This window comes from Physella acuta, unplaced genomic scaffold (assembly GCF_028476545.2).
Source record: "Physella acuta isolate Inbredline_101_S28 unplaced genomic scaffold, ASM2847654v3 ptg001506l, whole genome shotgun sequence".
NCBI classification, from domain to species: Eukaryota; Metazoa; Mollusca; class Gastropoda; family Physidae; genus Physella; species Physella acuta.
Genome location: NW_026733021.1, coordinates 187,356 through 202,326, shown reverse-complemented (window position 1 = coordinate 202,326; position 14,971 = coordinate 187,356). Strand labels below are relative to the sequence as shown.

General features: G+C 43.4%; 1 protein-coding gene across 5 annotated transcripts; it reads left to right on the top strand.

Annotated features, from left to right (window-relative positions):
• LOC131928457 (carbohydrate sulfotransferase 9) lies at positions 1 to 13,374 on the top strand. Of its 5 annotated transcripts, none has more exons than XM_059284519.1 (8): positions 3,749 to 3,884; positions 4,382 to 4,898; positions 7,441 to 7,509; positions 8,467 to 8,490; positions 9,774 to 9,832; positions 10,271 to 10,578; positions 11,196 to 11,366; positions 12,214 to 13,374. In XM_059284519.1, exons 2-8 carry the CDS (start codon positions 4,874 to 4,876, stop codon positions 13,142 to 13,144), a joined length of 1,587 nt encoding a protein of 528 aa, XP_059140502.1. In that variant the 5' UTR covers positions 3,749 to 3,884; positions 4,382 to 4,873; the 3' UTR covers positions 13,145 to 13,374. The 5 variants fall into 5 exon arrangements, with proteins under 5 accessions (XP_059140499.1, XP_059140500.1, XP_059140502.1 ...); XM_059284518.1 differs by lacking the exon at positions 8,467 to 8,490 and adding an exon at positions 7,844 to 7,867; XM_059284516.1 differs by lacking the exons at positions 3,749 to 3,884; positions 8,467 to 8,490 and adding an exon at positions 1 to 52 and having other exon boundaries at positions 7,441 to 7,533.
• Positions 13,375 to 14,971: the final 1,597 nt, after the last annotated feature.

The window sequence follows — 14,971 nt, the reverse complement described above, 5'->3', positions numbered from 1 at the left end:
GGGACGCTGTGGGTTTAGATCGTCGAATGCCTGTCAGCGGTCGCCAAACACGGTAGGAATTCTTTTGTGACTTGTTGGGTTAGATCAATAGCTCAACCAAACCGTTAGTTTAACTCGGCTTGTGTTGGTACTAGGGTTAGTGTAGGGGTTAGTGTCGTGTTTTCGATTAGTGTAGGGGTTAGTGTCGTGTTTTCGATTAGTGTAGGGGTTAGTGTAGTGTTTTCGATTAGTATAGGGGTTAAGGTAGTGGTTCATTTAGCGTAGGGGTTAGGTTAGTGTAAGTTGGTCCAGAGACTACAAATATTAGTAAATTAAGTGGCTAGCGTAGGGACTACTATGGCAAGTGGCTAGCGTTAGGCCCTAGACTAGTTTCAGTGGTGTTTTAGTCCAAAATATGTGCAAGCTATTTTAAGAGAACCAAAGGTAGATTAAAATCACAATAAAACCATTCGTTACATTTCATACATTCGTATGCAAAACCAATACCAACACGATTTCAAACTTTGAAAAGATTTGTTAAACGACAGTGTATGACATTTGTGTGTTTATAAAAGCAAACGTCAACTTGAATTGAAAGGTTTCCGTCACGGAGTTGTCAGCGAGTCGGTAGAGACAATGACAAATGTGACAAGACGTTTGATACGACTAAACTAAACGCCTGACCCTATTCTATTGACGTATCCACCTATATTTCTATTGCACTGCCGCATGTTAGTTCTGCTTGCTTATTTATTTTTTTTAACTTTAAATTTTTTTTTAAATTAATTTGAATTTAACAGGTCTCTAGATCGAAAACAGGATTTGTATTAATTAAAAATAAAAACGATTTAGGCTTTAAAACTGGCTGTTGGTTGTTCGAAGTAAAGACGGATGTCGCTAGTTGTATAGTGTGGTGTAGGGGGGGTCAACCCAGCCCCCACCATACCGAGAGTGAGGGAGGTTGTTTTTTCTAACCTCTTAACTGTCATACGCGACCTAATGCGCCCGAGATTTTTCTTTGGTGCTACTGTCGTAGGCTTCATCTGTGAGTTGTCCTTAAAGTCCCCTAAATTGTCCTACCATGAGTATCCCTAAAGCCCCCTAAATTGTCCTACCATAAGTATCCCTAGAGTCCCCTAAATTGTCCTACCATAAGTATCCCTAGAGTACCCTAAATTGTCCTACCATGAGTATCCCTAAAGCCACCTACCCGGAGTCCTACTCTCGTCCTATCGCAATCTGTATCACAGGTAACTGCCACACTGTCACAGGTAACTGCCACACTGTCACAGGTAACTGTCACAGGTAACTGCCACACTGTCACAGGTAATTGCCACACTGTCACAGGTAATTGCCACACTGTCACAGGTAACTGTCACACTGTCACGGGTAACTGCCACACTGTCACAGGTAATTGCCACACTGTCACAGGTAACTGTCACAGGTAACTGCCACACTGTCACAGGTAACTGCCACACTGTCACAGGTAACTGCCACACTGTCACGGGTAACTGCTACACTGTCACGGGTAACTGCCACACTGTCACAGGTAACTGCCACACTGTCACAGGTAACTGCCACACTGTCACAGGTAACTGTCACAGGTAACTGCCACACTGTCACAGGTAATTGCCACACTGTCACAGGTAATTGCCACACTGTCACAGGTAACTGTCACACTGTCACGGGTAACTGTCACACTGTCACGGGTAACTGCCACACTGTCACAGGTAATTGCCACACTGTCACAGGTAACTGTCACAGGTAACTGCCACACTGTCACAGGTAACTGCCACACTGTCACAGGTAACTGCCACACTGTCACGGGTAACTGCTACACTGTCACGGGTAACTGCCACACTGTCACAGGTAACTGCCACACTGTCACAGGTAACTGCCACACTGTCACAGGTAACTGCCACACTGTCACAGGTAACTGCCACACTGTCACAGGTAACTGACACTGTCACAGTTAACTGCCACACTGTCACAGGTAACTGTCACACTGTCACAGGTTACTGCCACACTGTCACAGGTAACTGCCACACTGTCACAGGTAACTGCCACACTGTCACAGGTAACTGCCACACTGTCACAGGTAACTGTCACAGGTAACTGTCACACTGTCACGGGTAATTGTCACAGGTAACTGCCACACTGTCACAGGTAACTATCACACTGTCACAGGTAATCGCCACACTGTCACAGGTAACTGTCACACTGTCACGGGTAACTGCCACACTGTCACAGGTAATTGCCACACTGTCACAGGTAACTGTCACAGGTAACTGCCACACTGTCACAGGTAACTGCCACACTGTCACAGGTAACTGTCACGGGTAACTGCTACACTGTCACGGGTAACTGCCACACTGTCACAGGTAACTGCCACACTGTCACAGGTAACTGCCACACTGTCACAGGTAACTGCCACACTGTCACAGGTAACTGCCACACTGTCACAGGTAACTGCCACACTGTCACAGGTAACTGCCACACTGTCACAGGTAACTGTCACACTGTCACAGGTTACTGCCACACTGTCACAGGTAACTGCCACACTGTCACAGGTAACTGCCACACTGTCACAGGTAACTGCCACACTGTCACAGGTAACTGTCACAGGTAACTGTCACACTGTCACGGGTAATTGTCACAGGTAACTGCCACACTGTCACAGGTAACTATCACACTGTCACAGGTAACTGTCACAGGTAACTGTCACACTGCCACAGGTAACTGCCACACTGTCACGGGTAACTGTCACAGGTAACTGTCACAGGTAATTGCCACACTGTCACAGGTAACTGCCACACTGTCACAGGTAACTGACACATGTTTGAACAATCCATTGCGGTCACGGTTCACCCCTCCCCCATTCCCGCCCCTGGGGGTAGACTGAGAACATCTGATAACTTGGGATTAACCCTCGGGCCCGCCCCGCCAGAAATTAGGTCAACCTGTCGGGTGGGGGGAGGGGCTGCTTGTTTTGGTGGAATTTTTTGGGTACGACGGGGAGGGGGGGGATGTTAACAAAAATTATCCTATGAAATATGTTGTTATTGAGGTATATTTGTTTGTGTTTGTACAGATGTGTTTGTGTTTTCAACTTTATTGAGGACAAACAACCAACATACTAAGCACGTTTTGTTATTTCATCATGCGCTTTTTGTTTGAAAGTCTGACCAAGATTTTCCCCCCAACTGCCATTTAGTGAGGGTGCCTTGTTTGTGTGGGTACCTTGTTTGTGTGGGTGCCTTGTTTGTGTGGGTACCTTGTTTGTGTGGGTACCTTGTTTGTGTGGGTACCTTGTTTGGCTGTTGAAGAAAGTTGTGGCTAAATGACGGGCCGCTGACCTAGATACTTACGGAGAAAAACAATTCTAGAATTCTTTTCAGGAGGGAATTTCACTGTGATCTACCGGTTATTGAACGAACTTTCACAGTGATCTACCGGCTATCGAACCGTCTGTCATTCACGCGGTCAAGTTGGAACTGTTTTTATTGCAGATACAGTGGGGTGGGGGGGGGAGTTATCCCACCCGTGCAAGTCTTTCAAATCCGTGACGTCTTGAATGGGGACCTATTTTGTAACAACCCGCTGCTGGTATTGTGACACCAGTCACCACTAGTGTAGTGACACCATCCACCACCACCACTACTGCGACAACAACATGACAGACGTGACTCTGTCACCAGGATGTTTGTCTGCCAGCGAGTAGCGGGGTATCACACACATCCACTTCACGTCCGTTGTGAAGGGTGTTTGTTCGCCACTTAGGTACCACATTCATGGGTGTGGGTGTGGGGACTAAGTCAATTTGATACCGTATTGCTGTCTCGCATGTTGGCGTCTGTGTTTGGCAGTCGTCAGGTCTCCACGTGGCTTATTGACATACTGTTACAGTAAGTTGCTACCTAGGCTATTTTTTTATGAAAGGTCTATGTCAAAAGTTGGTAACTTAAAGTCTTGTTTGTTTGTTTGTTTTTTTTAAACTTTTTTGACGTTTTTTAATTTAATTTCCTTTTTTTTCTTTTTCCTGTTGTCTTTTTCGCAAACACACACACACACACACGGACGTACGGACAAAATTACAAAACTAAGATTTTCCCACACAGGGAAGCGTAAAACCGAGAGTTGTGACCATCTAGATTTCGATTTTTTGCACGATTGCAATACTTTCTCTATAGGCGCATCGTATACGAGAAATTAAAAGACAATAGATGAGCAGACTAAACACAGCCTCACCCTCACACTGTCACCCTCACTTTCACACAACTACCCTAGTTCTCACACAGCAAACAAAGTTCAAATGATGAACATTTTCAGCCAATTCAACCGAAACTACATATATTTTTTGTTCCCCAAATACTGCTGACTAATCGTGTTAATCTATCTATAGAAATGACGCGGCATCTTCACTAAAAGACATTGTGCTGACGGAAACAGATCTAGCATATTGTACTGAAGGAAACAGATCTAGCATATTGTAGGGACAGCATCACGCATGACTGATTGTGTAATGATGCTGTCTGTGTTTATTACGAACCTGCAAATGACATCACGTTTATAGAGTGTTTGGTGAACAAGTTTACATACGCATACATCAACATAGTGATGAGAAATGATGCCGACAATCTTCTACAGAGCTGAAAAAATTTTACAGAACTGAAACAATTTTACAGAACAGAAACAATTTTACAGAACAGAAACAATTTTACAGAGCTGATACAATTTTACAGAACTGATACAATTTTACACACGTAGATCAAATATCAACTCCCAGCGCAGACTCAGTTTCGCCACAAACGGATATCCTACACCCGGACTAATCCCGTATATCTGTTCGGATATTTTTTATGGATTTCTCTCGGGGACGGTGTAAAGGAGTGTTATGTTGCCTTTATTAAAACGTCTAGGTGAGTAGAATTTGGCTAATTTTGATCAAAGTATAAAATTATCAACGTATTTTAGTTGTACTCTCCCTTGCTGAAATATGAAATATGGCCAAAAAAAAAAAAGCCCGTCCGTCTCCCCTACAAATATTTTTTTCTTTACAAAAATATCCCGACAACATGGCTCCCGATAAAAGCGCCTTCAGTGATGCTTCTCTGATCTCGGCACATGAGGGAGGTGTACCGTCTGCTGTGTGCTGATACACCTATAAGTAAGCGAACAAGAGACTTTCGAGTTAGTGGTCGTGGGCTCTACCATTCAACCACGCCGTCCCAAAATTATTAAAAAAATATCTTGTTTAAATGACGTACGTTATTTCATCCAATCAGAATAATTGAAATGATGCGACCCCCAATCCCCCACCCTCGCCCAAAATACAACAATAATGAAATTATGCGACCCCCCCCCCCCCCCCCCACCCTCGCCCCAAATAAAACCAAGAACACATTTTGTGGTGTGACAGATTGCTATGAAATCCGTGTTTTTGAAGGTCACGGTGAACTATGTATCTATTCTTATCCTACTTAATCTGGGACCACATATAACCGCGACATGACGTATCATATTTCGTATGAAAATAGTGTTTGTCTGCCAGAATATCTGACGTCGTGTGTTAGGTTAAAAAACAGAAAAAATGTATGTTGTTTGTCTGCCAGTATATCTGGGGTAGTTTGGTAGAGCGTACATCTAGAAGATTTATTCACCCCATAACTAAAAAATTACAAAACTTAACATTGATTTCAACGAAAAAAATACAAAACTTAACGGTGATTTTAACGAAAAAATTACAAAACTTAACATTGATTTAAAAGAAACAATTACAAAACTTAACATTGATTTAAACGAAAAATTTACAAAACTTAACATTGATTTAAACGAAAAAAATACAAAACTTAACATTGATTTCAACACATTAAACGTTATATAATGTATGAACAACAATATTAAAACCTAACGCAAAGTCTGATGTATTATATATATAAGAATACAAAAAAATTAACTGAAATTCAACCTAAAATTGAACCCAAATGAGACAGGTTTTACTCCAGTCTAGGACATTACCCCCCCCCCCCCCCCGCCAATAGCTCCCAGATTAACCGCTTTAGAATACATGTCATACATACATATCCCCATATACAGCTTCCTATCCTTAACAGTAATTCTAACCAACACACTATCCCTTATCCTATCATACTCCATCCTTAGCCATACCCATATCCGTTCCCTTAGTGTTATCCTTATCCTTATCCCTAACCTGACTCACTTCACAAATTCATCGTTGTTAAAAAAATAATTATCCCAACAATTATTTCTGGTCGATAGTCCAGGCGCGAATGTAATTACTGTAAAACGTTTTTAAATTAATAATCTGTTACAATGAGAAGAGGGAAATTGCCGTTAAACGGTTGACTAATTACCCGTGAAATGTTATGGCTGACGAGGCTGGGACGAGGTTAAAAAATAAAGTTCACAATGTAGGAGACACCCGGTCAGAAAATTGAGTTTAAACATATGACTTGACACCCGACTCAAACAGTAAGGTATGGTAGTGGGGTCAAAACATCACCCGTATAAATGTGTCCGAATTGTTATCGAATTATACAGCTCATTTTTATTTTATTCTATTTGCCGCATGTCTTGGTGTTCTTAAAAAAAAAAAAAACTAGGCGCACGTTGAAATACATGACGCACATTAAGATCTATTTTAAAATAAATGTATTTAATATCAGCGAGACAACTTGACGGAGGAAAACGTAAGCTTCACCAGTAAACATGTACCCGTCCAAAGCAGGGTGTGGTGAGTGGTGGGGGTGGGGGGTGCTGGTATTGTCCTGATCTTAAAGTACAGTACCCTATTTCTTACGAGGTGAATTTCTTGTGTTAGGGGCGCGGATTAATCCCCTCACAATGTGGGGTACTACTTAATACTTTATACGATCTGGCGAGCAAACAAGTCAATAGAACCAAATATTAGACTAGATGGGTCAGAGCGTACCTTTGTACACAGTTGCTATATTGGTAGCGTACAGTGACAACTTACAATGTGAGGTACACAAGTAAGCAAACATTTTTTTTAATGAAGTCACAAGAAAATACAAGAAGTTTGAGGGGTGGAAGAGGTGAAAAGACGTGAATGAAATGCTGCCCATTGATTAAAATTCAACATTTCCGCCTACTAGACGCGACTAGTTTTACTGTTAAAAGTTGGAGGGTGTTTGTACTTGGCGTATGTAATTTATTTTTAAAGTTTTATGGTTCCTGCCCATACCGAGTCAACATCTACGGTTGGGGGGGGGGGGGCGACGACACGACATTTAGAACTCGATCAAACCCCAAGATGAATTCGCCGGCAACAAGTCATTACCCCCTGCCAGTTACCGGTCAACGTCCACTCCTCCAACTTAACCTCCCAAATCATGTTGTAGCAATGTTTGAACTGATTTGATTTTTTACCAAAACATGTTGTAACAATGTTGGAACTGATTTGATTTTTGATTCGAACAGTTCGGGCCATAAGGACCAAACCAAAGTTCATCGTCCGTTATCTGGCTGTAATGGTGGTCTGTGGGCTAGGTGTGAAGGTATACAACAGTAGCGGTAAGTCGGCTCTAGGGGTGGGAGGGTGGGGGTGTGATGTAGGTGTAGGTGATGTTGGTGGTCTGTGGGCTAGGTGTGAAGGTATACAACAGTAGCGGTAAGTGGGCTCTAGGGGTGGGGGTGTGGGGGTGAGGTGATGTTGGTGGTCTGTGGGCTAGGTCTCAAGGTATACAACAGTAGTAGTAAGTGGGCTCTAGGGGTAGGGGGTGGGGGTGTTGGTGGTCTGTGGGCTAGGTCTCAAGGTATACAACAGTAGTGGTAAGTCGGCTCTAGGGGTGGGAGGGTGGGGGTGTGGGGGTCTGTGGGCTAGGTCTCAAGGTATACAACAGTAGCGGTAAGTCAGCTCTAGGGGTGGGAGGGTGGGGGTGTGGGGGTCTGTGGGCTAGGTGTGAAGGTATACAACAGTAGCGGTAAGTCAGCTCTAGGGGTGGGAGGGTGGGGGTGTGGGGGTCTGTGGGCTAGGTCTCAAGGTATACAACAGTAGCGATAAGTCGGCTCTAGGGGTGGGAGTGTGGGGGTGTGGGGGTGAGATGTAGGTGATGTTGGTGGTCTGTGGGCTAGGTGTGAAGGTATACAACAGTAGGGGTAAGTCGGCTCTAAGGGTGGGAGGGTGGGGGTGTGGGGGTGAGGTGGTGTTGGTGGTCTGTGGGCTAGGTGTGAAGGTATACAACAGTAGCGATAAGTGGGCTCTAGGGGTGGGAGGGTGGTGGTGTGGGGGTGAGGTGTAGGTGATGTTGGTGATCTGTGGGCTAGGTCTCAAGGTATACAACAGTAGCGGTAAGTCGGCTCTAGGGGTGGGGGTGTGGGGGTGAGGTGTAGGTGTAGGTGATGTTGGTGGTCTGTGGGCTAGGTGTGAAGGTATACAACAGTAGCGGTAAGTGGGCTCTAGGGGTGGGGGTGGGGGTGTGGTGATGTTGCTGGTCTGTGGGCTAGGTCTCAAGGTATACAACAGTAGCGGTAAGTGGGCTCTAGGGGTGGGGGTGTGGGGGTGGGGGTGAGGTGATGTTGGTGGTCTGTGGGCTAGGTGTGAAGGTATACAACAGTAGCGATAAGTGGGCTCTAGGGGTGGGGGTGGGGGTGTGGTGATGTTGCTGGTCTGTGGGCTAGGTCTCAAGGTATACAACAGTAGCGGTAAGTGGGCTCTAGGGGTGGGGGTGTGGGGGTGGGGGTGAGGTGATGTTGGTGGTCTGTGGGCTAGGTGTGAAGGTATACAACAGTAGCGGTAAGTTGGCTCTAGGGGTGGGGGTGGGGGTGTGGGGGTGAGGTGATGTTGGTGGTCTGTGGGCTAGGTGTGAAGGTATACAACAGTAGCGGTAAGTTGGCTCTAGGGGTGGGGGTGGGGGTGTGGGGGTGAGGTGATGTTGGTGGTCTGTGGGCTAGGTGTGAAGGTATACAACAGTAGCAGTAAGTCGGCTCTAGGGGTGGGGGTGTGGGGGTGTGGGTGGTCTGTGGGCTAGGTGTGAAGGTATACAACAGTAGCGGTAAGTTGGCTCTAGGGGTGGGGGTGGGGGTGTGGGGGTGTGGTGATGTTGGTGGTCTGTGGGCTAGGTCTCAAGGTATACAACAGTAGTAGTAAGTGGGCTCTAGGGGTAGGGGGTGGGGGTGTTGGTGGTCTGTGGGCTAGGTGTGAAGGTATACAACAGTAGCGGTAAGTTGGCTCTAGGGGTGGGGGTGTGGGGGTGAGGTGTAGGTGATGTTGGTGGTCTGTGGGCTAGGTGTGAAGGTATACAACAGTAGCGGTAAGTCGGCTCTAGGGGTGTGAGAATGTGGGGTTGTGGGGGTGAGGTCATGTTGGTGGTCTGTGGGCTAGGTGTGAAGGTATACAACAGTAGCGGTAAGTGGGCTCTAGGGGTGGGGGTGTGGGGGTGTAGGTGATGTTGGTGGTCTGTGGGCTAGGTGTGAAGGTGTACAACAGTAGCGGTAAGTCGGCTCTAGGGGTGGGAGGTGGGATGGTAGTCGTAGTTTAGGGTAGAGTGTAGGTTGGTGTTGGTGGTGTTTAGGTTGGTGTTGGTGACGTTTATGGTGGTGTGAGTAAGGTGTAGGTTTTTGTGTTAGACTTTGTGTAGGTTGGTGTGGATGAGGTGGAGGTGGTGTGGTGCCGGGTAGGGTAGGGTGATGAGGTTGTGTGTAGTGTTGGGTTAAGTCTGACAAGTTTATACACTAAAAAAATTAACTCAATTATTTTGAGATTTCAAACCTATAATCTGCTTAGATCAAACATGAAATATTTTCTCGCCCAGGACAAGGACCAGTTTTCTACGTGGAGTTTGTCAAACGACACCCAGACGATATCCAACATGTAAGTTGGACGTTAGCGTTACGTGTAGTGTCTATACAGTTACCTAACGTTGCTCAAGGTTTTTGTTCGAGTGTCGCTTATATAATTACAAATGTTCGCGTTACATGTAGTGGCTACACAGTTAACTACCGTTGCTTAAGGTTTTTGTTCATTAAGTTCGAGTGTCGCTTATATAATTATAAATGTTAGCGTCAAAAGCAAGGTTAAATGTACCTCATCAACAGTTTAAGTTTTCTTTAAGTAAAACTAAATATTTTTTTGTTCAACTTAACTTATTATGTAAGTTTTAAGAAATTCTTTTACCAATAAATGGTTAAAGACTACTGGATTAAAGTTTTGGTGTTAAGAGAAAGGTTATCAGCAAGGGTGCTCTAGTCTAGTGAAGGTGAGAACGTTTTATAAACCTTGTATGTCACGTCACGTGGTTGTATATCTCAGGGAGAGCTGACCTTCGTCAAGGACGATCAACTAGAAAACATGAAAATGGAGACTAAAACACGGCCGTATGAGAACCATGTAAAAACTACCGAAATACCACCTCTAACTACCAAATCACGTCAAACCACCAAAACACCACATCCAACGACCAAGCTGAAACCACCCAATGTGAACCAGAGAACGACCCAGCCCCAACGGCCGAAGAACGTGCCACATCCACCCATGAAACAGTTGACCCAGGCACCCAACAAGACTCCGCCACCAGCCAAAACTGACGCTGACGTCTGGGAGAGCATGTCCAGCAGAAGGTACATTTGTTTAGACAAACGCCTTTCTTTTTCTTAAATGCTGTAGTTGGACAGGTTGTTTTAAGCATTGAATGTGTCATTTTGGTTAAGTGGAGTAGCAAGCAGGGGGTGGGGGTTAGATTAGCACCATTGGCCTAAATTTCAAGTAATCTATCGACAATTGCCAAGCCAAAGTTTATTGCCGCCTAATTACCATAGATGATTATAACATTTTAAAATTGTCTTAGGGGCGGGTAATAAATCCGAATTAAATGGAATTTATATAGAAAATATATATTTTTAATAGTGTCCGCCACCCCTCTCTTCCGCCCCCCCCCCCCCGGAAATTTTAGTCCCCCCCCCCCCCCCTCTCTCCCCGGAGAAAAAAGTCTGGAAGAAAAACTGGAATAAAAACATTCGTGGTTTTATGGTTAGGTTCGGACTACTGTGATAGTGCTAGAAGGGGGAGGGGTTTAGAAAATATGACAGCATTAATTTTCGCTTTTTTAAAATACAAAAGTAGATTTAAGGAAGAGGGAGCTTCGGCCTTTCGTGACGTGTGATTATTGGAAATAATCTAACGGTTCAAAAGTTAAGTATTAGATCTAGAATTTCTGAGTGTTTTTTTTTTAATCCAGAAAACTCGTGGAGCAGACGTGTGCCCGGGGGGTGGGTGTCCTGAGGGAGCCGGTCATCAACCACACCCTCGTGTCCAGGATGCACCACTTCATCTACTGCCCCGTGGAGAAGACGGCCTCGACCTTCTGGAGACGCTTCCTGTACCAGCTGGAGTTCACTGACCCTATGCAGTAAGCTATGACGTCACGCTCAGCAACATGGTTTTTTTTAAAATATATATGTATTAATTATTCGAACTACCATAACGATTTATGACACCCCACACCTTTTTCACCAACAAATCGAATTTTTTTTAAAAATGACACATGATTCGGGCACATGTTTCTTTTCAGTCCCTCCATGTTCTATATCTTTATCAGCGCTTTAAGTCCGCTTTTAACTTAACTCATCATTATTTTATTTTTCATCATACATTACGTGGTATATAATAATCTATGGTCATACTTTTCTTTCATTTCTTAAGGCGTTAAAGTTAGAGCAAGTTCATCTCATTTAGCGACATCGCTTTATGAACGGGGCTTGAGTAATCAGCTATCCAAGCACTATATAAACACAGAATAAACTTGTGACTATCACACAGAATAACCTTCTGACGGCTAATATATATATAGAGAAGGCAGCGACACGAATGTAGACCTACCGTACCCAATCTTGAACTAGATATCAGACAGCTGTTGTGGAGGGGGGGGGGTCCATGGGATTATTACTTCGCTACCCCCCCCCCCCCTAAATCACCGCCCTAGACCAGGGGTCTCCAAACTACGGCCCGCGGGCCGGATGCGGCCCGCGACGTCCTCTCATCCGGCCCGCGGATATCTTTTTGTCCATGGAACGTTTGTTGGTGAAGGCTGAGGAACTTTGTCCAGAAAAATCAAAGACATGCCTGAAAGAAACTGGCCCCCGAACTGAAATTTGATAGTTAATGCGGCCCTCGGACTCAAAAGTTTGGAGACCCCTGCCCTAGACCATGCCTCTATCTCTACAATTCTCCTGATTTTATTCTCCCTTTTATTCCAGATCACCTTTTGACGTGAGCGTCAAGACGGCCTATGACGCCATGACGCTACACCGCCTGCAGGTGTTTGAGAAGAAGTCCCGCCTCCAGCTTCTGCTTGACCTGTCCACCAAACTGCTCTTCGTCCGCGACCCCTATTCCAGAATCTTCTCCGCCTACGTCGACAAACTTTTGGCGCCTAACCCAGTCTTCTGGGAGACGTGGGGCGTTCCGTCCGTCCGGCTTTACCGGAATAATTGCGGCTCCAGTTGTGGTGATGACGTGACATTCAGCGAGTTCGTGAGCTACACGCTGGACCACGAGTGGGGGTACGAGCCTCACGTGATGCCTATTTTTAGACTGTGCTCCCCGTGCTGGGTCAACTACACGATCGTCGGCAAGATGGAGACCTTCCGGCGGGACACGCGCCACCTGCTGACCTACTTACAGCTGAACGAGAGCCGGCTGGGCTTAGAGAGGCTCCACGACGACGTTGTGCGAGACGCTGTCGAGGACTCGGTCAACGACGCCATGAGCGAGGCGTGGCTCAACTCCAGCTTAAAATGTACCGACAAAATCGGCGTCGCTAAGCGGATTTGGCGCAAACTTCAGATCCGAGGTTTGATTAGTTGGAGGCGAAACTTCGACCTTGACCCTAAATACGTAGAAACCATGCAAGGCGAGGATTACATCAATATTTTGAAGCAATCGCTAGGGGCGTCAACTGACGTGCAAGAGCTCGCTCTACAAAAAGAACAGGCCAAACTGGAAGCCTTCAGCACTCTGACACATGGCCAGATTTCTAAGCTGCAGGAGATTTACATGCCAGATTTTAAGCTTTTTGGTTACGACGAGGAGACTTTGGTCGACCAATTAAAAAATATACAAAACACGAACGCTCTAGATTGGACGAAGAGTTGGGACATGGAAAAAGTTATTTCTAAAAATAGATAATGTTTGTGTCCACCGAACAATTAGTGATATTATTTAGATCTAAATTATATTAGGGCCTATAATCTGAAAATCACATCGATTTTTTTTACTTATTTTTAAAACCGCCTCTGCCATGAGTATAGTTTAAAATTATTCCGATAGCTTAGTGTCGAGACATGTCGATTACTAAACAAACATAATGATTAACAAATATCTTCTCAAAACAACTAAGTTAACTTGTAATATCTTATTCTTAAAATATATGTATACTTGTTTTGCATTCTATCCTAAAATCAAAATAATTGGAACGTCTGAAATAATAAACTTGCTAAATAAAAAATGTCTTCTTTTAAAAAGAATGAACAGGGAAGATAACCTTATTTTTGCATTTCCTACTGGAAGAGATGAATTACATCCCCGGTTACCACTAATGGGAACTCTCAAATCTTTACAAGAGATAAATTAATAAGAATTGCATCCAAGTCCCACATCTTAGTGTTGTCAATTATTATTTAATCAAAATTTTTTAATGGTTTTAAAATTAAAACTTTTTTTTTAATTTAAAGGAAATCAAACAAAAATTGTAGTTACCTGTGGTAGAAATTCTCCACCCATAAAGCACCTGAATAATTAATTTTATCTGCACTCATACCCAAACCCTGGATTAACTCCTCCCCAGACTCACCCCCCCCCCCTTTTTAAAAATCCCCACCTTGAATTAGATTTAAAGAAGTCATTAGGCAAAGGAAAGCTCATGGTTGATAAATTTGAAAAAGTTTCAAGTTCAAACCCTCTGGCAGATAAGGCTCAATCCCTTCCAACACTAAAAATTAAGAACATAGAAGAAGAAGATTAGGCAAAGGTACAAGCTAAGAACTTAGGTATTAGCTCATTGATATTACATGAGAATTTTTTTAAAATGTTGACTCTCATTGTTATAGAGTATTATAGACAAAAAAATGTTCTAAAAATAGCTTTAGTTTATTTTTGTAAAACCTAGTCATGTGATATTATCATGTGATGGATGTGAACAAGAAGATTTACCACCTGCTTGGGTCTTGCCACATGTATATATCTCTGTAGTCTGATAATATTCTATAACTTTATGGTGAATGCTGAAATATGCCAGTTACTCCTTTTAATTTTACCAATAACTAATATACAAAAAATTGTTTTAAATAAACCAAACACTTTGGTTCTTAAATATATTGTGAGTGAATGCGTTATGTATATGTGTGTTATGTACACAATAAATTGCAGAATTAATTAATGTCATAAATTAACACTGGGTGTAGTTGTCAGTATTCTGGCTTTACCTTTGTTTATGCAACACTAGTTTATGCCATGATTGTGTTTGTGTTTAAAATTATTAAAAACAAACAAAACAAAGGTAATAAAATTTGCCTTTATTATGTGTGTTAAATTGTTTAATTATGCCTTAGAATATCATTGTGAATGTAACAATTAAAAACATATATCTCTGTATGTCTTGTGTAACCAAGTACAAATTTATAACATGCATACACGCTGGTTTGCTTTATTGTAAATCCATGAACATATCAGGCCATAACTGTCATTTTTTCCTACATCACTCAGTCAGTCAACAAGTGATCACAACCAAGGGAAGCAACCATGTTTTTTAAACAGGCTGAAAACCAAGTACTTGGCTGCCCTTTCTGACACACAATTACAATACTCTCTGTCTATAAAACACAATTACAATACTCTCTTTCTGACACAATTCAATTTTTAATTTATCAAATTATACATGAGTTTGGGTCTGTATTTCAAAACACAAGCTATTTTTTTTCAACAAGTTTCAAAATTCAAAACAAACATCAATACTTT